The sequence below is a fragment of the Thamnophis elegans genome, chromosome 9 (assembly GCF_009769535.1).
Source record: "Thamnophis elegans isolate rThaEle1 chromosome 9, rThaEle1.pri, whole genome shotgun sequence".
In the NCBI taxonomy this organism is placed as follows: Eukaryota; Metazoa; Chordata; class Lepidosauria; order Squamata; family Colubridae; genus Thamnophis; species Thamnophis elegans.
Window position 1 is genome coordinate 30099627 of NC_045549.1, and position 25153 is coordinate 30124779.

The following is a 25153-nucleotide window of genomic DNA, read 5'->3' on the forward strand; positions in this document are numbered from 1 at the left end:
GAGGCGGCAAGAAAACCATGTGCAATTCAGTAAGGCTTACTCCTTAATATATTAGTTCAGGACTTACAGCTTAATGACTTCAGTTTTTCCATATTATATCTTTTCAATTTTCTACTGCATAGCAACGTTGTGAGCTATAGTGCACAATCCCGATGCTATCGTGAGTAGGATAAGTCTTCCCTTGAATATCTAGGCTTTCTGCTTTCTGAAAGCATCTAATTGAGTGATTAAATATTTGTCTCAACGGATTGGGATGACTGACATTCTCATTCCTACAGAGACAGCTATTCCTTAGGCAAAGCTACAGCGCTTTTTGTCCTCCTTCGGAACCTGTCTCTCGTGACTTTTGCGAGCCAATCAAGAGTGTGGCTTTGAAAACCTGCGGCGTGATCGTGCTGCGCGGGAGCGAGTGTCTCTCCCCGAATATGGAGGAGGTAGTAGGCAACTTGTATGTATCCTAGAAAATCAGTAAGACCCGCTGGCGGCTCCTATCTGCCACGGCCTTGCAGCCTCTTTACATTGGGAAAAATATTTTTTTTAAAAAAATCAGGACTTTTTAAGAACATGGCGGGACGCGGGACAAATTGTGCGAAATCGTGACTGTCCCGCCAAAATCGGGATGTCTGGTCACAGTGTCTGTGATTCTAGATTTTGCAATTTGCAAACTTTTAGTTTCCCTAATGATTTCACCAGGTGATTATGAATCATATAAAAGCTTAAGGCCAAATTCTTTTAAGAAAACTTTTGTATACCGTTTCAGACTAAGGGCAGAGGATCAAACAAAGAGTAATACTACATTTCTCACTCCTTCCCCCATCCAGAGCAAGGAATTGATGCATTATGTGACTTTAAAAAGCGTGAAAGTGCATGAAGAAATGCCACGATATTTTTATTGCTTCAGGTGCCCCTTCTTCTCTGGCACAAAGACATGCCAGTGCATCTATAGCCCATCTCAAGATACATGCATTGTACTCCACTCTCCTATCACCAACCCTGTGAAGTATTTGGGCAGAAAGTGATCAAGTTAATTGCTATAGCTGCAAATGGAGTAGAAAATGGATCTCTCTGGTCAAAAACATTTCCCCCTCCTTTTCCAGTTTTCAATTGCTGCCTGCTTTGAAACTAAGCATAGATCAGCCCCTATTTTGGTTGCCAGAGGTCAGATAGGCCAGTCCTGCCCTAGCCCTCATGATGTCATGTCATTCTATCTCTAAACTGTCACTGTCGGATTCCTATAACTCAATGGAGAAGTCAGTGGATATTCTAAATTCTAAATTGCTCTGAGATGAGAACAATTATGCAACAATTGTTGTAAAAATAAAATAAAATATCAGTATAAATATGCTATGTAAAGAAGGAGATCTTTGGTGTTATCATATTCAAGAGATAACACCAAACTGATGTAGCCCCATGTCTTCAGGATGACAAGGAAAGGTACAGAATGAGGAGATGGGAAAAAATGAAGCAGGAAAGAGAAGATCAAGAGAAAGGCAAGAATATGCACCAAGCACTAATTACCGTAAGAATTTCTCAACATGATAATACCCACCTTTAAGAGCAAAAAACGCATGTACAAGTTGTGCATTTTGCCTCAACATTGCCTTTCTCAAAACAGATTGAGGCAAAATGCATGATGTAAACATAAAATTTCTTCTGATGTTGATGCAATGGCCAAAATCTGCCCTCATTGTTTTGTGTTTCTATTCCCTAAAAAACCCATCAATTTCTGCTGTATGGAAATATTAGGATAAGCAATTTTCAGCCCTTGCCTAATGTTCTCCTCAATTTATGTAACAATGATGAACTATTGCAAATGAGTTCAGGAAGAATATCATACAGTACAACTGTTGCTTCCAAATGACATCCTTTGGTGGAATTCTTCAAGAGCAACTTCATCATTGTGTCAGGTATTTAATTTTAGATCCCAACCAGCAGGCCAAATTTATTCTTATTTATTTCATGGATTCTCAAGACAGAAGGAGGGAGGGAGGGAGGAAGGAAGGATTTCTGATGCTCTCTCCCAGCTGAGCTTCCACAAGGAAACTCAGTGGGGAAGCCAGCAGGAAGTCAGAAGTTATTACCATCTTCCAAGTCCAGTGAGGGTTTTTTAAGAATAGTCTTATATGGCCTTAATCAAGGGAGTTTCTTTCAAGAAGGCATTGAAGACTTAACCAAACAGCAGGCCATAGTCTAGAAAGGGACAGCACTGATACCTAAATTTCATTAGGACATTATTCCCCCCCCCCCACACACACAATTCCCAATTCTAGATTATCATTCTCTCTCGTTCAAAAACATTAAATTAAAATCTTGGAATTTTCTAATATGAATATTTTCAGTACTGTCTTCCAGAAAACATTGAAAAACTCTCTAGTTAGGAAAGTTATTCTTGCACACACAACATGTTTGCAGTATGGCCAGAATTAACATTGAGGAAGCAGATAAGAGGGGGCTCCTGCAGGCTATCTGGGCTACCCCTCTTTTTTCAGTTGCATTTGGTTCTTGAAAAGTGGATTGGTGGTGGAGCAAAGTCTGCCTCAGCAAACATAATTTTATATCTTCCAATGGTTATTCTTCATTGAAAGTAAGTAGGGCCTGCCTTCAGTGTAGTAATGATACAACGGAGATGGTGCCTAAGGATATTTGAGAAAAAGACAAACAACTTAGTATCTAATTTCTTGGATTTTTAAAATTGTTTTACTACCATCAGTGGATAATGTAGCTGTAGCATTTGTGATGCTGTATACTTACCCTTGGCCTTACATGCTATTAAGTTCCTGGTAATATTTTCCCAGTTTACCCAAATATTTTCAATTTGAACATAGTTTCATTTTGTACTACTGTGTGGTACATGGTAGTTTAAGTTATATCTGAAGAACTATAAAACTGTTCTTCTGTCAACCTTCCCCAAATCCTTCAAGGTACTGACTTGTCTCATCATTGTTGTAATGTTCTAATTCAAGATATTTAATTGTAAAACGATTGGGGGTTGAAATTCGAAATAATTGCATAGAGGGTTATTGAAGAAATTGATTTCAGCTAATATATTGCTTAAGTTAAACTAAAATACTTTTGAATGTAATATGGCCAATGCTTTGTGAAAGCAAAATTATTTCTGAGGTTCCTATATTTTAAAATACAGTCATTTTAAAAGAGAATGTTTTAACATTGCTTTGCTTTATTCATGTGATTCCAGCCCACTTGGCCAGTTTGTGTCCAAAACAATTACATTGAAATGGTTGTCTTGGTGCATTGCTTATTCTTATTCACTGAGTGGGTAGACACTAGAATAGTATAGGGTCACATTAAAGTTCATTCAATCAAGACTGCGACACTAAGAGTAACCAGCCTCAGGTCACTTTCATCTCTTGAGAATTGTAGGGTACTTACCTCAAGTTATTTACATAATTTTACTGAAGTTTATTGCTTTGCTATTCAGTAGCAAAGAGAGAATAATTTTAATCTCTAGATAATGCTTTCTTCAAATTAGAAATGCTTCTTTTATATCTTTTCCTCTTTTTATCTATTTCTAGGAAATATAGTTATAATATCACTTAACACAGTTAGCATTTTCGGCTGTATGTGAATAACTGTTAAGGACTGAAACGATAATATGAAATGCACTATGTAATATTAAAACCCATGCCTTTATATGTACGTGTGAATTTTCTTTTTTCTAAAATGGGTTTGTGATGGTACCCTTTGATCCACTATTTAGCATTGTTGACAGATCTTAAGGTTTCAATAATTTCTTGGAACTTTTGTCAACTTTACAGGCTAGTAAGGGAGATAGCCGTAATATCCATTTCTATATGTTTTTCATATCAGATTCAGTTCATAGCTATTTGACTTCTAAGTAACCAAGTTGATGGAGATTATTTTCGTAGAGAAAAAACAGCAGCTCAGATTGAACCATTTTTCTATTAACTAAAAACTGCAGTAAATTGCAAAAAGTATGAAGAAGAGCATATGAAGATTGACAAGCATGAGATTTCATAAATGCAAAAGAAAAAATGTGTGAGAAGATACATCAAAAAGTGTTTAAACAGTACGTTCTATTGTGGTAATAACACATTTCTTGTCATTGTATTTTGAATACTAATGCATAACCAACAGAAGCTGAAAATAGGTAGAATGACATTATAGATGTCTAAATATATAATTCGGGAATTTGTTTCAACATCAGGTTTAAGTTACATACTTGCCACACCTAAATCTGTTTTGGGACTGGGTGTAGTTTTATTGCTGCTGATCCAACAAATGAGAAAAAAGGGAGCTAATAGATTTTGAATTAACTCCTTCCTATTTATGCTGTAGTGGACTAATAAACCAGAATGAGATGTTGGTGAAGTGGGATACTAAAAACAATATTGGTCATATCACATAATCATTTGTAACAAGTGTGTGAGAGAAGAAAACATCAATAGGAAGTGAAATGATGATATGTTAATTAACGCTGAAATAGAGAACTGCACAAAAGGTGCACATATATGTGTGTGTGTATGTGTGTGTTTTAATAGATATCTGTGCGCATACAAAGCTGCTTTTATACTGTACAATATGTTATAGCACAAAATAGAACTTTATATAGCTATAATTTTATAATTTGGCAAAACCTAAACAAAAACAAAAGTTATCCAGCATGTTCAATATTATTAAGATATAATCATTTTCTTTTCATTGAAGAAAACTATGAAGAGGTTTATTCTAATCAACTGAACTTAGCCTATTGCTTCAACAAGACTGAAGACAGATGGTTAAGGAATTATTTCTATGAACAGTGTTACAAAACTGCTCAACTGATTAAAATTGATGGTGGGAAGAAAGAAGCTGAAGCACACTCTAATATCGGCCTTGTTTATGAAGAACAAGGTATGCATAGTTTTATTATTTAATCAAAAATTATTATGATCACTATTTCCAGAAATCTATTCAGTTAGAGTTAACATAAGACATCTAGTTCAAACTAGCTAGTTTGATGTACTAAAAATAAAATTCTAGAATTTGTTTATAAAAACATGTGTATGCTTGTTTAGTGATTACTTTGTTTAACAACAATTCATAGTTATGACAGTGATGAAAAAGTAACTTTGCATCCAGTTGTTACATTTATGACCTTTGCAGGGCTATCTAGGAAAGAATTTTGCTTAGCAACCAGTTCAATTAACAACTGAGTTGCTGGTCCAAATTTGGTTGCTATCTATATTTACAGAGATGTGGATGTTTTCTCGATGAGAAATTCATGATGTAGAATTAACCATTGATTGACATTCTAATTATGCCATAGAAGACTTAAGACATGGAAATTGTTATCCTTCATTTTTCTTTTTTAAGTATAGTTATGTTTTATAAGAACTCTATATACTGGTTTTACTGTTGTGCTTTCTCAATGGTATTTATAATTAAGAAAATTCTACCAGTAGACATTTAAATAATAACGGAATATAAAGCAAGATAAGATATTGCATTGGTTTGCTTTTAAAAAAAATGTGGAATATTATTAATAATATTTTTAATTTTAATTTTAAGCAATTGTGTAGCCCTAAAAGGCAGTTGTTCTTTCATTTATACCACTACTTATATGTTGATGGTGGGTAGAATATAGATTTCTTGCTCTACTCTCATTCACAAAGTTTTTGCCCATTTTAGTATCTGAGATTCTTTTCTAAGTATACTGAAATCCCATAATCCCCTTCCCTACTGCCCCAGATTTTAATATTGTGAATGCTGAAGAGTGTGTATAAAGATGTATTGTGTTCAACATCTTTAGAAATGAATAGCTGAGAGTAAGGAGAAAAATCAGCCAGCCAACAGTCATGTAAACCTCATAGAATAAGCTAAAAACTACACATGGTTCTTTTTAAAGGCTGATATTACTTAAAGCTTTTAACAAAAGTGTTTTTTTTTAAAAAAATAACATTTTTATTAAAAGCTTTTAAGTAATTTTTTTCCTTCTATTCCATTATAACCAATTTACAGAGATTGCCTGGACAAATTCTTGCAATTTTCTTGGCAATGTTTTTCAGAAGTGGTTTGCTTCCTTCCTAGGACTGACAGAAAGCGACTATCCCAAGAGTATGTAAGATGGGACTGGAACTCACAGTATCCCAATTTCTAGCCTGTTGCCTCAACCGCTACACCAAACTGGCTCTGTAATGGTCTGGACTAGGGTTTTTCAAATTATGTTCCTTGGAACCCAAGGGTTCTGCAAGGGGTTGCATGACAGACTGGGAGGGGGGAATCACTTGAAGGCTACTAATTTTCTATCCGTAGCCTCTTGATCAGGAGCTTTTTTTTGTTTTCTCCTCAAGTGAGAAAACTGCTGGCTAAGTCATGACAAACAAACTGGTGTTTATTTCAGATACTGTTAGTCATTTGAGATGGACCAACTCTTCTGGAATGACTGGAACTCTTTTAATATAGGATACTGTTGTGGCTCGGTAGGAGCCATTGGAGCTGCCACCAGACTCCGACAGCAAGGGGTCTTATGAGTCGGCCCTGGAGGATGCGGAGGGCCATGGACAGGGTTCTGACTCTGAGCAGGGTGCAGAGGTGACGTTGGTCACCAGGTGACGCCTGAGCCTTGGATCAGTGGGGAGGAGACAAGAGAGAATGACACAGAAACCACCTGTGAGTTGTTCCGGGATGCACGCAGGCAAAGGGCTACTCTGCGTAAAAAACAACTAAGTAATTACAGGAGGTAATTATGAGCAGCTGTTGCTCATTAAGATCCTCTCCTGGTTATAAAAGAGACTGTTTGTGCCACGCCCTTCTTGCAGAAGTCAACGTTCACAAATTAAGAGAAACGAACTTGGAGAAGTGGTTTGCTGTGAGAAGCCTGTTTGCAGTGCTGCGTAGGTTTGTAGGACTTGTGCCAGAGTGATTAACTCTTTGTTTATTTTGGGCTTTTAATCAGTCCAACGGAGTCTGGACTGATTAAAACATTTTTTCGTACATTTGTTTTGGCTTTCGTTCCTGAATGGAGAAGGGGGGTCAGAACAGGATACCATAACAGGATCAACTTATTCTTTTACATTTTATATTTTCCTCCTTTTTAAAATTACATATCTCTATTTTAAATATTTGGAAAGTGAAGGGAAAAAATATTTCAGGACCTCTGGAAAATCATCAGGACTTGGTTCTTTTTCCAGGTACTGAGACAGAGCAATGAGAGCCTATGGAGGGTTATTGGGGCATCCTAGGCGATGACTAAGATGTTGGGTTTTTAGTTGTTGGTTTTAGTTTTCATGATGTTATGGTTTTATGATTTGTAGTTTTATTCTTATTGTGAGACAACTAGAGTTGTGCTCTAAGACAGCCATAAAAATCTAGTAATCAACCAGTCAATCTATACTATACTATGTGTACATCTATTGCTCTTTGTGACAAATAGATGCAGACTGCATGCAAAGTCTTCATATATTCTGAAGATCATATATTCTAATAGCAGGCTTTTTAGAAAGAGAAATAGAGAGAAGGAAGGAAGGAAAGAAAGAGGGAGGGAGGAGTAAGGGAGGAAGAAAAAAAGGAAAGGAAAGAAGGGAAAAAAGCAAAGAAAGCTATTTAGCCTGTTTGAACATTTGAACTTATTTCAGGCAACAAGCCAAGAATTATTTTTTTAAAGTCTAGTTTAAATAAGATGTTGCAGTGCTTAAGGCATCAGGCTAGAAACCATGAAACCTAGAGCCATGAGTTCTAATCCTGTCTTCAACACAAAGTCCTGTGAATGACTTTGAGCCACCTACTTTCTATCAGCCCTAAGAAAGGACAAGGACAAACCGTTCCGAAAATCTTGCCAAGAAAACTTGAGGGACCAGTCTAGTCAGTCACCAGGAATCAACACTGAGTCAAAAGCACAAACATTTCCAAGACTAAACCACAGCCTCTTTCCAGAACTGTGGATTCTTCCTAAGAGCTGTATTTTCTTCACAATCAATTCTTCACTGAAATAGGGAGACGGTGGGATTCTGACCATCAGATACCAATATGACACAAGTATCAATCTAAGGGGAAATTTAGTTTGTTGGGAGTCCTTTGTAGAAACTTAATTAAGTTTGCTTTCTTTGAAGAAGCATGTTTGAGAAAGACACTCTCTTGGGCACATATAATGCCACCCAATCTGCTAACTGGGAAGCAAGTGCCTCTGCTTAGTGGAGCCTACTTCTAGGTAGTAGGCTAGGTAAGCTTAGTTGATCACATCAACCAGAAGCAACAGAACCTGCAAAAGTGCACCAATCATATAGATTGATCCTCCCAGAAGCATGAAAATGATTATCTTTGAACTCTTTCCTCTTCCATTTTTTTCCCTCTTTCTCAGTATGTGGTGTGGAAAAAAGTGCAAACAACTTTAGAAGACCAGTTTTTACTGGCACACTGTAACAGATCATTATGGATTGTACTCAAGGTGGGATGTGGGGGGCATATAATGCTGAGGTTATCTGCCACATCCAAGCAGATGCATTTCCTCGCAGCCTTTAGTGTTTCGAAACATTGAATTTCAACTAAGCCAAAAATGTCTTAATATCTAAGTATTAACAAGTGAAATCTGAATATTTTGCTTCTCTTCTCACATCTTTTTTTCTTTCCTCATTTCATTAGTGTGTGTACACAAATTGTTGCTATTAAAAGCTTGTTTATTGACAAATGATGTGTGATTTACCAACATTTAACATCCTATTTGCACGAAGCAGACCAAATTATCTAGATAGTCCTCCTCTGCTTCAGAAGTGGGTTGATCCCAGTTTGGGCAAACTGGTAGTAGGAGTGGTGGGAGGCTCCACCCACCTGCTCGGATGCTTTTGTGCATGAGCAGAAGCGTCATGAGCGCTCCGGCAACCCACCACTGCTCTGCTTATAGATCAATTATTGTATTATCTGCTCTAGATTCTTCATTTGTCTCTAATAAAGTGATCTGTAGTTCCCCAGAGTTTCTTCTTTTTTCCATTTCTGAAAAAGATTTACTCAGTTCTTCAGCATTCCTCAAAGATAGTCATAAAAATGCAATCAGATCCCCAAGAGGTGCATTTTGTTCTCTGCAAGAGTCCCACAGAATTCAAACTCATTCAAACTAAAGAGGTACTTCTGACCATGTTTGTATCAGTTTCAAGTTTCAATCTAGCTCCTTCTTATTGGTGAAGATGGAACAAAATAGGAGTTGAGTAGCTCTGCTATTTCAATTTTACCATTATTTTCCCATTTAATATTGCAGATAAATTGTTATAAATTTGTTATATATTAACATGAAATAAACATAACCTATTTTGTTATTAAGTTGGACATTTGAAAAATAATAACAATGAGCACGTCAATGAAGTTTGTCCATAATTTTAATGCAATTTTTACTGTTTGATTACCTTTAATATATTTAATACATTTCTTCCTAGTTATAGTATTTGGTAGGTTCTTTTCTTGATGTTCACAAATAAAAATGTTTCCAAACAGTTTTAGCCAAAATATCACCAGTTGAAATGCTTCCACTGAGTATTCCCCCTCACCTCAAAAGCGGGAGCATTTATAGACTCAACTAAATGTAGCTGGAGGCATACCTGTGTTTAGTTTTGACAACCTACTAGAAGAGTTGTGCTTGCTTGCTTGTTTGCTTGCTTGCTGTTTGATTGCTTGTATGTGAAAAGAATTGCACTGGCAGGCACTACATAGAAGTCTTTGCACTTGCCCCAACTTGCATGTCTTACCATATGCATATCAATTTTAATAAATTTTCTAAAGCTGTATTCTGATATTGTTCCATTAGATGAGTTTTATTCAGTTGTTCATTGTTCCAAGTGTGATTTTTTTTCCTCTGGGTTTAGTAGTTTTCTGGTTGGTTTTCTTTTATTTAAATTAATCATAAAGTTGGTAACTTCTAATATCTATATTTTATTTTTAAAAGTACCTTTAAAATGTTTACTTTTAAAAAAATTACAAATATTTTAAATATGTAGGTGATCATTATTAAGGGAGATGGTCAATATACTCTTTAACCAGTAATAATAACAACAATAGGAATAACAATAATAGCTAAAACTTCAGTATTACAGTATACACTCTGGGCCAAAAAATTAGGATTTTTTTCTTACTTATTTAATGGAAATTTTACTATTAACGTTTCTCAAACATTTAAAATATTTTCCAATCACTCTTACATTTAGCTTTTTAAAATAGTATCATGTAACGATATATAATACAATGTGATTTCTATTACAATATTATAAGACAAACATTACGGAACAAACATCCTATATCTTTAAATTATCATTAAGGTTATATATAACTAATATTTGTATTAAGGCTGGTAAAAAAAAGAAAATAGCTATTTATGCTATTGCTAAACATAGGACTGAACTGGTCAGCAGAATAATTTGAGATTCCAGAATTTTAATTTCCAGAATAACCTTTAAAACCTAATAGCCTACCTAATTGATATTATATTGATACACATGGGCCAATGAAAGATTCACAATAATTTTCTTACTGAATGCCCCTTTTTCCAATTTAGTATCTTTATTTTTCTATATTATAAATTTGTGCACTGTTTTCTTAAGTGCAGCAACCCTTCCTTTGCTACACCCGCCTTCAAGTAATCAATGTGCTGCTGAATGAGTTCATTTTAATGCATTCAATCATGCCTCTAATGTTTGTAGCTTACGGGTGCAAGCATCAGTAATGCAGGAATGTTATATGGCTTTAGTTTGGACCATTTCATAAAATATTCATGGAATCAAAAATGTGCATCAAAATAGCATCTAGGAGAATTACATTTATGTCCCTGCTTTTATGGCAGCTTCATGTTAAAACCCATTTGTGTTAATATCTAGTCAATCTCTTTATTCAAAAATAGTACAAAATTATAGATATTTTGTGCATCTCTTTTTCATTAATATTTGCCTGATAGTTTTTATTTAATAAAAATAGAGTGTTTGGGAACAGTTTTGTAGAGGGATAAATGTAAGGAAGAATTGTATTATAAATACACACAAAACAGTTGATTATGCATATGCATTTATTCTTCCAAATCAACTAAAACACCTTTTATCTGAGGATATAGTACCTCTGTTATTGGCATATGATATTATGGATAATGTTGTCCAATTTCTTACAGTAGAATTTCTGCACTTCTACATTTTAAATACTGGGTGTTTATTTTGTCAATTAGATTGATCAAATGAAAGACACTTTATTAAAGATGACAGTGTACTATAATATAAAGAGTTATACTAGTATGTCACTATACTTTAATGATTTATGTTCTCTATTAGGTCTTCTGGTTAGGATATTTAACCAAGGTAAATGGCTGGTTCAAGTTTAAAATTTTATTATCCCTTTTAATCCCCTAAGATAAAATATCTGATCAAGAGGCGATAGAATCACTTTATTTAGCACCTCCAGATTCATGACTATATGAATATAGTAATTTATAAAAAATCACTGTTTTGGATCATTATGTACACTCATATTTCTTTTACAACATAGATTTTTCTTATGCATTTCTTATACAATAATTTATTTAAACTACTGGACAAATTTCCTTACCCAAAAAACTATTTATGACTTTATTTTAAAGAGCAGCTTGCTTGGGATTTTTGTCAGTCTGATAAATTAAATTCTTAGACCTGATCCATTTAGCATTCTTTTTTTGAAGACATATTTTAGGAATTATATTGTTTGTAGTAACTTGCTTCTCTCAAAGAAACTAGACTTGACAAGGCTGGATAATGTTAAATCTCAAACACTATTAACTATTAGATCAGCAGTCCCCACGCTTTTTGGCTACACAGACCAGTGGCAGAGTGTGAAAGTGGCAGGTAGAAAGGATGGGTTTGTGCGCTCAACCTAAACCCCCCCCCCCCAAAAAAAAATGTGCTCTCCTGCTGCTTCCACAGATTGGTGCTGGTTCATGGCCCGGTCTAAAACCTGGGTTGGGGATCCCTGTATAAGGTGAGGTGAAAGGACAGGTATCCCATGTTCTATATTGCCCTTTAATCTAAGTTCATTTGTCCTCCTTACTAGATTTTGTATCATGGAACTATAGAAAGGAATAAGCCATGTCTTCCAATTCTGGCTGTGTTACATTCATGATTAAAGTTTTGTATGAATATGGAAGTGCAATATTATACATACTTAATGATAAAGTTATTTAAAAATGCAAGAATATGAATTTAACAAACTTAATAAAAACAAAACAAATAATAGTGCTGATGATTTAACAATGTGTAGACAAGATGATTTAAAAATATGTAGACAGAATATGTTTTGATTCTCTGTTCAGATTTTCCATCCTAAAGCTCCATGTATATAGCAATTTATTGTATAATAGAAGTATCAGAGTGTTCTTTAAAAATATTTCAATATGTTTGTGGTGATCTGCAGGTGTTCTTGGTTTATATATTGATGAAGGTATCTGAATTAATGTTATAGCTTACTTAAACTACTTAAATCATTTTCTTAAATTAAAATAAAAGAATCATAGAAGCCAAGTCTACTATGACATTTCTGAAAATATTTTTCATAATTTTCCTACATAAAATACTACTTTCTACAATTTGCCTTTAAGTGTCTATGGACATTTTGGAAAAAATATGCTTAGTTGCTTTTGGGGGAGGGGTTTTATAGCTTCATTATCGTTATGATTGTTTAATCAATGCATAACATTCTACCAAGGATACTTGATTGTGAGTTGTTTTGTATTCCTCAGGTAACTTCCTGAAAGCTGTAGAACATTATGAAGCATTCTATAACCTGACAGTGGGACGGACATGGAAAGATGCTACGGGCCGGAATTTAAATTCACTAGCCTGTGAGCATCTCTGGAGAATTTACACATTACTGGCAGAAAAAATGCTAGCAAATAAAGAACATCAAGAAGCCATCAGAACTCTAACAAAAGCTTTAAAAATGGCAGAAGAAGGTGAGAAAGAAATAACATTCCTGCATTGTCTTTCTTTCATATGCAAGACTGGATTTTTCCAAAAAATAAAGTAAAAAAAAAATAGAATAAAAAAACGCCATGGGCTTGATGACTATTTTCAATGAAATTCAAAACAAATGCTATTTCTAAATCTTGTAAAACTGAAGTACCTACTTGTTGACAAGTAGGAATCAATTCATTTCAAGAAAGCTTTTAACCCTAAAAAAGGGAGTCATCCAGGACTATTACTTTAAAAAATGAGTCCATAGTCAGAAATAAGGCCTCTGGCAACATTTTGGATTGTGTTCTTCACTGATTTCTTGAGTGACACTACTTATGCATTAAAATTAGGTAATGAAATTTAAGGTATATGGCTCAAGTACATGTTCATGGATAAATGTTTACTTGATAGAGAATCACTATTATGCCAATACTTCTTAAATAAATGATTTTAATAATAAAGCAGTTACTGTAGTTTTAATTCTAGACATTGAGTCATATGGAACCTATTTTTTGTAGTGCTCTTTGATATTTTTTGATTGTAATATATGTGGGAATACATCAAGAGAATATATGACATAGAGCCTAGTTACTTGAGGGACCATATGTCTCCCATAATATCTTCCTGGCCAATCCAACCTGGCAGGATTGGTGTTCTCCAGGTGCCGTCAATTAAATACTGCTATCTATTGCGATCTTTGAAACAGGCCTTCTGTGTAGCAGTACTTGTTCTCTGGAATGAGATTAAAATGGCCCCCATCCTACTGGTGCCTCAAAAGATCCCAAAGACCTGGCTTTTCATGAGTGTGATTGAAGCCCCTATATCATCGTTTTCTTGTTCCCATCTGGGTTTGGTATCTTTGCCATTTTTATTGTTTTTATGTTGTTTTCTTATTTCCACTTGTTTTTAATCATCTGTAACTGGGAATTGGGCAAAATATAAATTTAATAAATCAAATTTAATTAGGAGTGTGGAGAATTATACCATGATTTCCATTTAATTAGTGCTATAGATAAGTCTTATCTACCATATAATAAATAATACATGACTGATAATCAGTTATATCAATACAGCTTAAAGATAGGAGGACAAACAGAGAACTCAGCAGTAAAGAAAAACCCTTACAATATTAAGTAAATTCTCTGAGTATTTTTTATGTCTACGGTGTACAACAATTCTATGTTATCATTTTGGAATAGTTAGAACTTTGATACAATTATTATCCAAGCCCTACCCATTCATGGATGCATTAATGGTATACATATACACAAAAAACTCTTGGGTTGCAGTGCAAATTTTGACATACACCCCTCTGGACATTCCTGGCACAGACGTAAATAGAAGGAGATTGTTATGGAATCTCCTGGTGAACATGTGAGACTTATTTTTTCGGGTTTCCTTGCACACTATTTGCCAATGCCTAACAAATAAGAGATATTTTTCTTTTGTAGTATATTTATTTCCCTGCACAACCACAGCAAAATGAAACACTTGACAAAATATTTTATACAGCATTTTTTTCATAGAGATAACAACATTTGTTAAAATGAGCTGAAAACAAAATATTCACACAAAAAATTCAGTGCCATTTAATTTGTTTTTAAGCCTAATTATAAAATAATATTTATTTCTATTTAGCAGAGAATATGAAGATGGAAGGAGAAACGGCTTTCTGTTTAGGCATAGCATACTTTTCAGCCGGAGAATTACAGAAAGCTCAATTAGTAAGTCTAAATGATACATACTCTCTTTTATGGTTGTAACATTAAGTTGCTTATAGCAATTAAATTGAGATCTAAAACATGTGTTGCAATATGAAATATTCCTATTCAGAATTCCACTTTCTGCCAGGCTGCCTTGATGAATATTGTTTCCTCGTTAACTCTTGATTTTTGTGTGTTATTTCCCTTCAATACCAAACAGTCCATTTCATTGAAAATTCTCAATTGTTGTAACACTTTTTTGGTGTCTCCCTTGTTGGACTTCATCACTGTATACATCATCTTTCTGTCCATATAAACTGACTGACCATTTGGGGAAACAGATGTAGAAATACTAGTAGCTTTCTGCATTTTTTTCTCTTTATCTTCTGTGAAATATTGTTTTGCGTGTTTCTACCTAGTGTGCTTTCTGCTGTTTAGACTGATATTACCAGGCTTTTCGTGACTTCCTTTCTTTCTTTTTGTTCAGTTTTCTTTCTCTTCTGATTGTAACCTGTCCAGGTCACCAAATTGCTTTCCATGACATAGAATGAAACATTACAGGATCTTAACTGTAGGTAGAATTAAACAAGTTAGACTGTCTTCACACCATGACATTTCCTAAATAAAAACGTATTGTTTTTTTTTCTCCCATGCTATTATCACTTATAGAAACAGTATTCCTAACTTTAATATTTCTCTATCTCTCTCTTTCTCTCTATCATCTATCTATCTATCTATCTATCTATCTATCTATCTATCTATCTATCTATCTATCTATCTATCTATGTTTTGCATTGTATAAAGCTGTTCGCTATCCACTTCCCTTTCACCATCTTAGTGGAGTCCATATGGTTTCAACATTTTGGTCTTGGTTTGCAATAGAATGTAATATGAAGTTTTCTTGAAGAATTATGTGATAATAGTAGTTTTGCCCCCTAGCTAGACTTTATTAACCTGTTTCATTTCTATATCTGATATGCAGCGCATACATTTGCAGGTTTGCTTTTTTACCATGAAGTAAGCTTCTTCTTTTCCTGGAATCATGAACCATATATATAGAAAGACGGCAGCTCCAGCCACGCTTTAAGCCAAAAACACCAGCCTGAGGATGGCGAGTGAGACCTTGCCGAAACGTTGCCAAGAAAATCTCAATCTTATACAAGGTCGGAGCTGCCGTCTTTCTATATATCTTGGTGTGTGTGTGTGGAGTGCTGACTTTGTTTCAGTAAGTGGATTGATTGGCTGTGTAGTTGTATCATGATTGGTAGATTGGTGCTGATTGGTGCTGGCTGTGTCCCCGTTGTTTTTTTGTGTTGTAACGGCCTAGGTGGTGGGTGGGGCTCATTTGTTGACTAGGGCTGGTTTCCAGATGTCTGGTAGGCGGGAGGTATCATCATGTTTATTCATGTTGTGGGGGTGTTTCTCTATTTCAATAGTTTCCATAATTATTCTCTTATTGAAGTAATTATATAATACAACAGAGCTAATCACAGGTGGGAGATGGGTGGATGGGCCTATCACGTGCACAATGGCCAAATTGATCAATGATATGTAAAGGCAAATATCTCTTCAATGTTCGTTTTTATACTCTGATGATGTTAGCAGAAGCTAACAAAATCTAAGTGGATAATATATTTTAAGTTCCGGAGATTGTGATGTCTGTCTGTTCATATAAATACATACATATATACACGCACACACGTGTATATATGTGTACATATACTTTGAATTTGCCTTCATAACATCAGTTGTTGAAGTGAGATCTGAATCTGAACTGCAACCGAGGAAAAGATATTTAACAGCCTCTTCTGTGCTGTTATTTCCTTTCAGAAAAGGAACAACTTGCCATAAATGATTAAATTCCTTACAGATAAATAAAAATATTGCAATCCAGATAAGTGGGAGCAAAGTAGATGTCCTATCTCCCATATTATACTTCTGACCCTCAGTTATCCCCTTCATTGCTATTTAAACTAACTTTAAACACAAATTCTATGCCTAAAGTCAGGTCTTATTTGACTCTAACCACCTTTGAAGGGTTAAACTCTTAGGTAATATATTACAGTGGTCCCCAACCCCCGGTCCGCGGACCGGTGCCGGGCCGTGGAGTACCTGGCACCGGGCCGCACAGCGGCCGGGGGCCATGATCGCTGCAGCGCAAAGGCTCCTGGGCCGTCGCGAACAACGCCCTCCCACCCCTGCGCGCACTCAGCGGGCCACGGTAAAATTATCACAGGCTGACTGGTCCGCGGCGATAAAAAGGTTGGGGACCACTGATATATTACATGCAGATCAATCTTTGATTTCTCTGTAACACTGGTATTATTCTTGTTGTCTTTATTATTAAATAATAGCAGCATTGTCTTGAATGCTTTTTATAACATGAGATGAAGAAAGTTAGATGATAGAGAAATTAAGATAATTAATAGCACAAGGCTTTAAAAGATTGAGAAAGTAATAAAAGAAGGGCAAATAATGATGCTAGGAAAAATTGGGAAAGCCTTTGTAGAAGTGACGTCTTTTTAAAAAAGAAAGTGACATGATAAATTGAGAAAGAACAACTTTTTCATGCTGAGGAAAGACAGCATCATGAGAAGGAAAAAGAGGAGATATGGTAGCATAAAAGGTAGCTCTAGCTCAGCTTGAACAAATAAAATTAGAAAAGAGGAAGCAATGAATGTCAAATGAGCATAAAACATCCCTGGCATGCCAAGGTAGGAAACATTGATATAAGAAAATATTTTGTCATGCTATCCTCTATAGCTCAGGTGGATAAGAACAAAAGAGAACTGGGTTGAAATGCAGATATTAGAGTTGAAGATACTGAAAAACAAGTGTAACTAATAGGAATCATATGGGGAGGAAAAAAAGATTACCTGTTTTACCTGAAGCTGCTGCATTTGGGGCAGAAAAGCAATAGCAATTAGAACGCTCTTGCCAGTAAAGGAATACAAGAAGGAAAACAATTCCTAAAGCAGTCAAGTCAGAAAGTGTGGTGAGTTATAAACCAGGAGTGTAATTCAGCAGGTTCTGTCAGGTTCTGGAGAACCAGTAGCAGAAATTTTGAGTAGTTTGGAGAACCAGCAAATACCATCTCTGGCTGGCCCCAGAGTCAAGTGGAAATGGAGATTTTGCAATATCCTTCCCCCATGAGTGGGGAGGAAATGGGGATTTTGCAGTATCCTATCCCTGGAGTAGGGTGGGAATGGGGATTTTACAGTATCCTTCCCCTGCCATGCCCTCCAAGCCACACCTGCAGAACCAGTAGTAAAAAAAATGAATTTCACCACTGTTATAAACCCAATATATCTGAGGGACACCAGATTGAAAGGGGTGCTTTAGAAATGTATCTGAAATTATTTACATAGTATTTCTGCAGCGCCTCAAGGTGTATGCAATTATAAGGTCTCTACATTATGAGTTTTCCTTCTTTCTTTTCTCTCTTGCATCTTTTAGATTTGTAACTTGAGATCTTCGTTTAATGCTTCATTTTACTGTGTTGGTGTTTTACTTATAAGGCACAGAAGAACTCCAGAAGAAAACAGAAGTTTTCTTATAATAGTTTCTTTTCATATCTAAATGTATGATTGATGTATGACATGACTATTTTACCAATTTCCATATAAGGAAGACAAGGTTGTGGCAAGGTTTTCACCTTGGACTTCTTGGTTCACAATTTAAATTCTTAATCACTGCATTATGCCAGATGGCAGTATATAATTTCTATTATGAAGATGCTGACACAGTTCTCACCTAAACTCTCTGTTGTGTACGTTGTGTAACTTAGCTGATCAGAGTGACTCCATGGTAAATCCTTATCAGTTAATGCAATGTTTTCTACATCATGCACTTTGCTTAGTTTGTAAATGCTTCCATATGCGTTTATATTTGTTCTCGATTATGTAACAAATTATTATGCACTACTGAACTCTGAATTCATATCTTTGGTTAAAAAGATATAGTTTGGGCAATTTCAGGGAAAATGTTATTTACTATAAATAATGTAATAAGAATTATAAAAAAAGAACTTAAACTAGAAGGATTTCCCAAATTAAGTTTTAATCATTGTATATTCATACCTACATATCTATTGTGCTGTTCCCTTTGGAGGAAAAGTGCAGGAAAAAAAGTATAGTAGTTACCTAAAATACCTGGAAGTGGGACATAATAGAAAGAAAAAGAAATCTATCTAATCTAAGTTTACATCAGTACCATTCTTCTTCATACTCTATTTTCCTTGTAAGCCATCCTTACTTTCATCAAGTCCATACATTAATTCAAAATTCTCTTTTGTAATTTAAACTTCTCCCTCTTTTCGAGGCTATGATTAACTCCATCCAGCCATACTTTCCTCCTTCCTCTACTTTCCTACATTTATTTTGTAATTCTGTCTTCGTTCATTTCATTTCTTCATAGGACCTCAACATATTTCTTTCATATAGGTCACTCACTTTTGAGTTCTATCCATATTTGTTAATCACCCACTCATTCTTCATCTATCTCTTTTTCTCTTACTATAGACATATTTTCTACATATGGTCTTTTCACTGTATTCAACTTTTATGTTTCTCCTGACACAGCCAGTTGTCACTACCTTATAATAAACTTCTCTCAACCGAATTCTTTATATTTCTTCGACAAACATTCATTCCTTGAAACAGATCACATACTACCCACTTTCTACTAAGATTTGCCTAGTCTTAGAATTTCTCCATTTCTCCAAGTTTAGAAAATGTTTTACCAACGTATTTAACAATTTACTTTCTTGTGTTTTTCTTTTTGCCTATGTATGATTTGCAATAATCCATATCATTCTTCTTTTCAAACGCAACTCTTTGCTGCATAATTTACTCTGTCTAACATTTTTGACAAATCATTCATGCACCCAGCCAACGATATAGCATTATCAAATGCTGTATAGACAAAGTATATGTGTATTCACATCTCAATTAACACACCTCTAATGTCATCATAAGCATTTCTTATACATGTGTTCATAAATATATTGAACAAGCAAGAAGCATCATGCATTCTTGGCTTATTCTCTACTGGTTCCTTTTTATTTAAACAATTTAATAGGACCCTTGTGGATATAGTATCTTTAGAATAGAACACTTCACTATCGTTGTGAAAATCAAATTTATTACTTTACTAAGCACAAATCCCTAATCATGAACATTAATCCAAGTAGGTTTAAATCAAGTTTTAAGTTTATACCTAATCATCAGTAGTGACCAATGCATACTATGTTAAATTTCAATTGTTTTTATCACAGTTAAAGGCAAATAAGCTTTACTGTCAAATTAGAAGGGATTGCTAAAATGTATCTGTCTGTTCTCAATTTAATTGTCCCTTTATCTAAGGGGAGCTCAGATGCTTAGAGTCGAAGTCATTGCCTTCTGCTCCCAGGAGACTACTAGTTATCATTACTTGTAACTTACATACAATACAGCTACGAGCCTGTTTGCCACATGATAATGTGTATTTCATCACTAGCTTCTGTAGCTTGCCAAAGGGTTTTGCCACACAGCATGGGACTATTCAGAGAGACACTTGGGGAGCTCAGCAGTTATTTTTCTGCTTTGCTTTGAATTTTCATCATCATTTTCCCTTTGTTCTGTGACCCACCTCAAGTAGCCTCCATCTGGGGGAATCTAATGGGAGCAGATTTTTCAGATAACCATTGCCTCTGGATATTTTTGACTCTTTTTGTTATTTCATTTTTTACTTTCTTCCCATAATGCAAACAGTAGAGAAAGAACATGTTCTACATAGTCCCTTGAGTTTATGATACAGCTCATAAAATATCAAATACAGCCATTTTTATTTATTAAGTGAAGCACTTATTATGGAATTGATTTTTCCCTTAAGGTGCTAACATTAAATCATATGTTTATTCTTATTTTAATGCAAATGAGTTTAACTTTTGGTTGATAAAATATATAGCAAAGATAAGGGATTTCTTATGTGAGAATTCCAGTTAATTGATTTTGGTAAATAATGGATTCTATGAACATTTGAGATACCTCATTGTTTCTGAGATGTTGGAAGAAGTTGGTTATTTTTTGTTCAAAAGACTAACTGGAGATGTTAATAAAGTTTAAGCTTTAGTTTAGGTATGATTTGTTGTAGAGAAGGGGTGTCAAACTCGATTTAATTGAGGACAGCATCAGGGTTGTGTTTGACCTCAAGGGGATAGAGTGGGCGTGACCAGGGTAGGAGTGGCCCACTCAATGTCATTCATGTCGGAGTGCCTGTGGTGGCCTGAGCGCTCTGCCAGAGAAAACGGGGTCCCGAGCTCTGTTTTCGCTGGCACCATGGGCCTATCCGCTGTTTACAGGCTGGCTCCATGAGCTTGACACCCCTGTTGTAGAGTGTTCTACATAACATGATAGTGAAAATAGCTCAGAAATTTTAATTAGGCAGAATGTGGAAGTCCAAAATTTGATGCTGCCAAGGCACTTAAAATTTTCCTATGAGCTTTTGTTCAAAGACTATCCTGCAAAGAGCAATGCCTTGTCAGTACTGATTCTCATATGGTGGAACTCTATTAGGTGAGATCCAATCAGGTCCTTATTAATTTTAAAAAAAATAAGCAACTCCTTTTTATTTTAGCCTTTAAAAATACATTTTCCACCGGCTTTGTATAATCATGTATTGCATTGTGTTTGTTTACTGATTATATTCTAATTTGGTATATTTAGATATTTTATATAACCCTTATGAACAATTTTTGAAATTGATGTGAAGAAGTAGCATATACATTTATTAAACACTTGGTACTAAGCAGCTAATCTTGTCCTTTCACGCCACTTCTATTATATTTTCTCTGCCTTTCATTTTATGCCTTCATGACAATCACAAAATTGTGAGTTCAGAAAACTCTATGACTTAGAACAAGAAATGTGCTTAGAAATTCACATGTTCTAACAAACTAGTACAAATAAAAGCAGTAGCTATGGATGAGTACTTAGACAGGTCCACTGTATTATAAGGGACTTAAGAGGATATTGAAGTGTTTAAGATATGCATGTCTATGCTCAATTTATTGTGACTGTCCAATTAAACTCATTAGAACATACTTTTAAGTAGATACATATAGGATTATGCTATGTATTAAACTGCTTATATTCATTTATTCCCTTGAGGCATGTGGCCTCAAATGTGTTTCTTATATTTGCATTTTTTTTCTGACATAGCCATGCAGAACACAGTGTGGTCATGTATAATTTAACACAAGCTGTATTCAATTTACGGTTGTGCTTATATTATCACATGCACTTTTAAATTGCATCTTTTAACACCTGATAAATAAAAGACAATATAGATACTTACATCAAAATCCAGTAAAATTCTTAAGTTTTTGTTCTGATCACAAACATGTTCATACTGCTTGAATTTCATGATAGAAGTCCAGCATTTAATATTTGATGACATATTTTCAGAATTTATATGTTGTCTTTCCAACAATTAATTAGTTACAAATAAATTAATACATAATTATAATCAATTAACAGATTAATTAATATATACTTACATAATTAATTATATATCCAATCAGAAATTGGTGATGAACTGTGGAATTAATTGAACAATCAGTATTTATAATAACAAAAGCTTTTATTATTACAAATTGAAACACAGTAATTCAGTTTACTGTACTATGAAACCAGATAGCAGTACTGAAGAAATACTGTCAACATATGTAGATGCACAGCATCTCATTATACATTTATATGTGAATATGTAGAGAATACATTAACCAATAGAATTATATTTATATTTACATGCATTTCTCATAATGGATTCAGGCTACACAAAGTGGTTGAGGAATAGGAATTTTTTTTCCTATTTATAAACAGCCTATTCAGTCAGTTGTATCTATAGTATGAGTTTCTTTTAGCCACTTATATAAAATAAAATTGGCGATACCTATAGTATTTAAATCTTTGACTATCGAAGTATGTTATAGACTGGAAGATCACATATAAATAAAAAAAGTGAAATAGTTTTTTACTAATGTAACAGTTAACACTGATATTTCTTATCATTCCACATGCAGTTTATGTGAAAGAACATCATCCTTACTACAAGGCATACAATATCATATTAATCCAATAAGGCATTCCAGATATCTGGAACACATTATTGCTGATCAAAAGCATGCATTTCTACTTACTCAAATCTCCAGTCACCTTACATTTAGCTCATTGTTGTTTTTTTTCCATCCTTGAAGATTTTTCTCATCCAAAAATGCCCTCTGTATGCTTAAGTGGTTTTTATGCAACACATCTTACTGAAGAATTCTGTCCTATAATCCTCATCCATCCTTCTGTCTTTGCACTGCTTTCAGGATTGTCACTGCTCACTACTCAGTGCCATTCTGGCTTGTTTTGTCAATAACCATTTATATGTTGCTAGAATAGTAGCAACCATTACATCTGACCTCCCTGTTTCATCAATTATGGATAGATTATTGGATGTGAACATCTGCAAAAGCTCGCTGCTGAATTCACCTCCTGACGGGGATTAGATAAAGTATTAAACTGTTGTTTATTGTCAGGCCAAACATCTACTGAGAAGCCAGGGAATTCCAAGTCCTGCAGATTCCTATCAGCAAATATCAAAAATTGTTTACTATTGCTACTGCTTCCCATAAGATCTTTGGCATTTATTATTTACACTTATTACTAGTTGTTATAACATACTTGATAAAAGCTCTTGGCAGGTTAGCATTGTCACAGCTGCCAGAATGGAAGGCATATATAAATTATTTTTGTTTTAAATATCCTCTACAGAATAGCAGATTGTCTTCAGACTATTGCACTGGTTATATCTTACAAATATATTCTCCACATTTTTGAATTTGAAAATATTCAATTATATGGTCATTTTTCCACTTAGTAAAGTATATGCCAGGATTTGCTTTTATTTTAAAAAAATGTTATATGATTTTGTCTGGAATATTATTATAGATAGGAAGTCCTACAGATTGCCACAACCAATCATTATGAAGAAAAGGGCATGTACTCATCTAGAGAAAATATATATTCCACATCAGAAGTTTATATAGATTCCAAATAACGCGGGAGATAAGATGGAACCTTTTGGGGCATTTGCCAAGAGATCAAGCTGGAGCATTCGATTAAATGATTAAGTCTCCTTCTGGGGAGCCTCCAGATAGATAATAGTCAAATGACTGCATTCCAGGCCTGATACATAGAATGCAAGATCCTGAGTCACATCTAACAAGGCTGAATTATGATCTTCATCAAGAATTTAAAAAATTACCACCTTCAGAACCAGTTCTGAGGCTTCACATGTTATCCAAGATTGGCTAGGAAACAAGGTGGCAATACACTGTCACGATGGCAATAGGATGAAATCACTGTCTTATACTCAGCCATCCAGAACAAGAAGCAACCCTTCAGGCCTTTGATAGGAATGGAATGGAATGGAACGAAACAGAATGGAATGGAATGGAACGGAATAGAATGGAACAGAACAGAACAGAATTCTTTATTGGCCAAGTATGATTGGACACACAAGGCATTTGTCTCTGGTCGATAAGTTCTCAGTGTACATACAAACAACAAAGTAATATAATAAGATACATATAGGAGAAGGTAGTAGGAAAGATGAGAAGTTAATTGCAATAAGAAATAAACTTACAAACAATCATAACACTCCCCGAACAATAAATAAATTTGTATCATTTAATTAAGGTCAACTAAGCAGTAAATTCATTTTAAGAAGTTATAATATAGCATGTTTATGTAACAAAATGAGATAGCAGAATTCTGAAGTGATAGAATGGCCTGAAGTATGAATGCACAAAACAGAAAATGAATTTTGAGTTTGTAACAAAATACTGAGACTAAAAAGTTGCATCAAACTGGTTTGAATTGGTTACAGTTCAACCAAAAAATGCCAGACTTATTTGGGCATCCCAAGTTCTGTCACAATTTTAAATTTCAAACATTTGTTTCAGAGAAAACTCAGGACTCACAAGAAGTTTCTACAGTTACAAAAATTCAAATAACCACTACTTTTAATAGTGGAACATTTTAGTCTCCTTATTAGTACTGGAGTTACTAGCAGTTACTAGCTAACTTTGTTGCTCTTTCAGAGGGAAAAAAAGATGTGCTACATATCATGAATAGAATAGTAGACTTTAAAATTCTAGACTGTCAACAATTCCATAACTAAAAACTCACAAACAAACAGATTCTATTTTTTAACATTCTGAGATGGTATTAGTACCTGCCTATCAGTTCTGGAACATTTTTTTTAATTGAGATGAGCACACAGAGAAATTTCATGTATGTCACATTAACATATACTGCATATTCTACGAAGTGCATATCTTTATATCTTTGTAAATGATTAATCAGAGAGTAGAGTTGTGAATGCATCTATAAAATATCCTTGCTTTGAGAGGGTGCGTATCTTTCCACATGATTTCATTTCATTATATTAATAGCCTCTTAATAAACTTAACACTTATTTCTCTCCTTAGGTCAAGCTTGCGTAGTATAGGGCTTA

General features: G+C 34.6%; 1 protein-coding gene across 1 annotated transcript in view; it reads left to right on the forward strand.

The window, feature by feature from the left end:
• The window catches only part of TTC29 (tetratricopeptide repeat domain 29), a 103455-nt gene that overhangs the window by 21980 nt on the left and 56322 nt on the right, over positions 1–25153 (forward strand). Inside the window, exons 5-7 of the mRNA XM_032224525.1 lie at positions 4687–4872; positions 12692–12904; positions 14544–14629. Coding sequence (XP_032080416.1) covers positions 4687–4872; positions 12692–12904; positions 14544–14629 — 485 coding nt within the window. The remainder of the gene's footprint in view (positions 1–4686; positions 4873–12691; positions 12905–14543; positions 14630–25153) is intronic.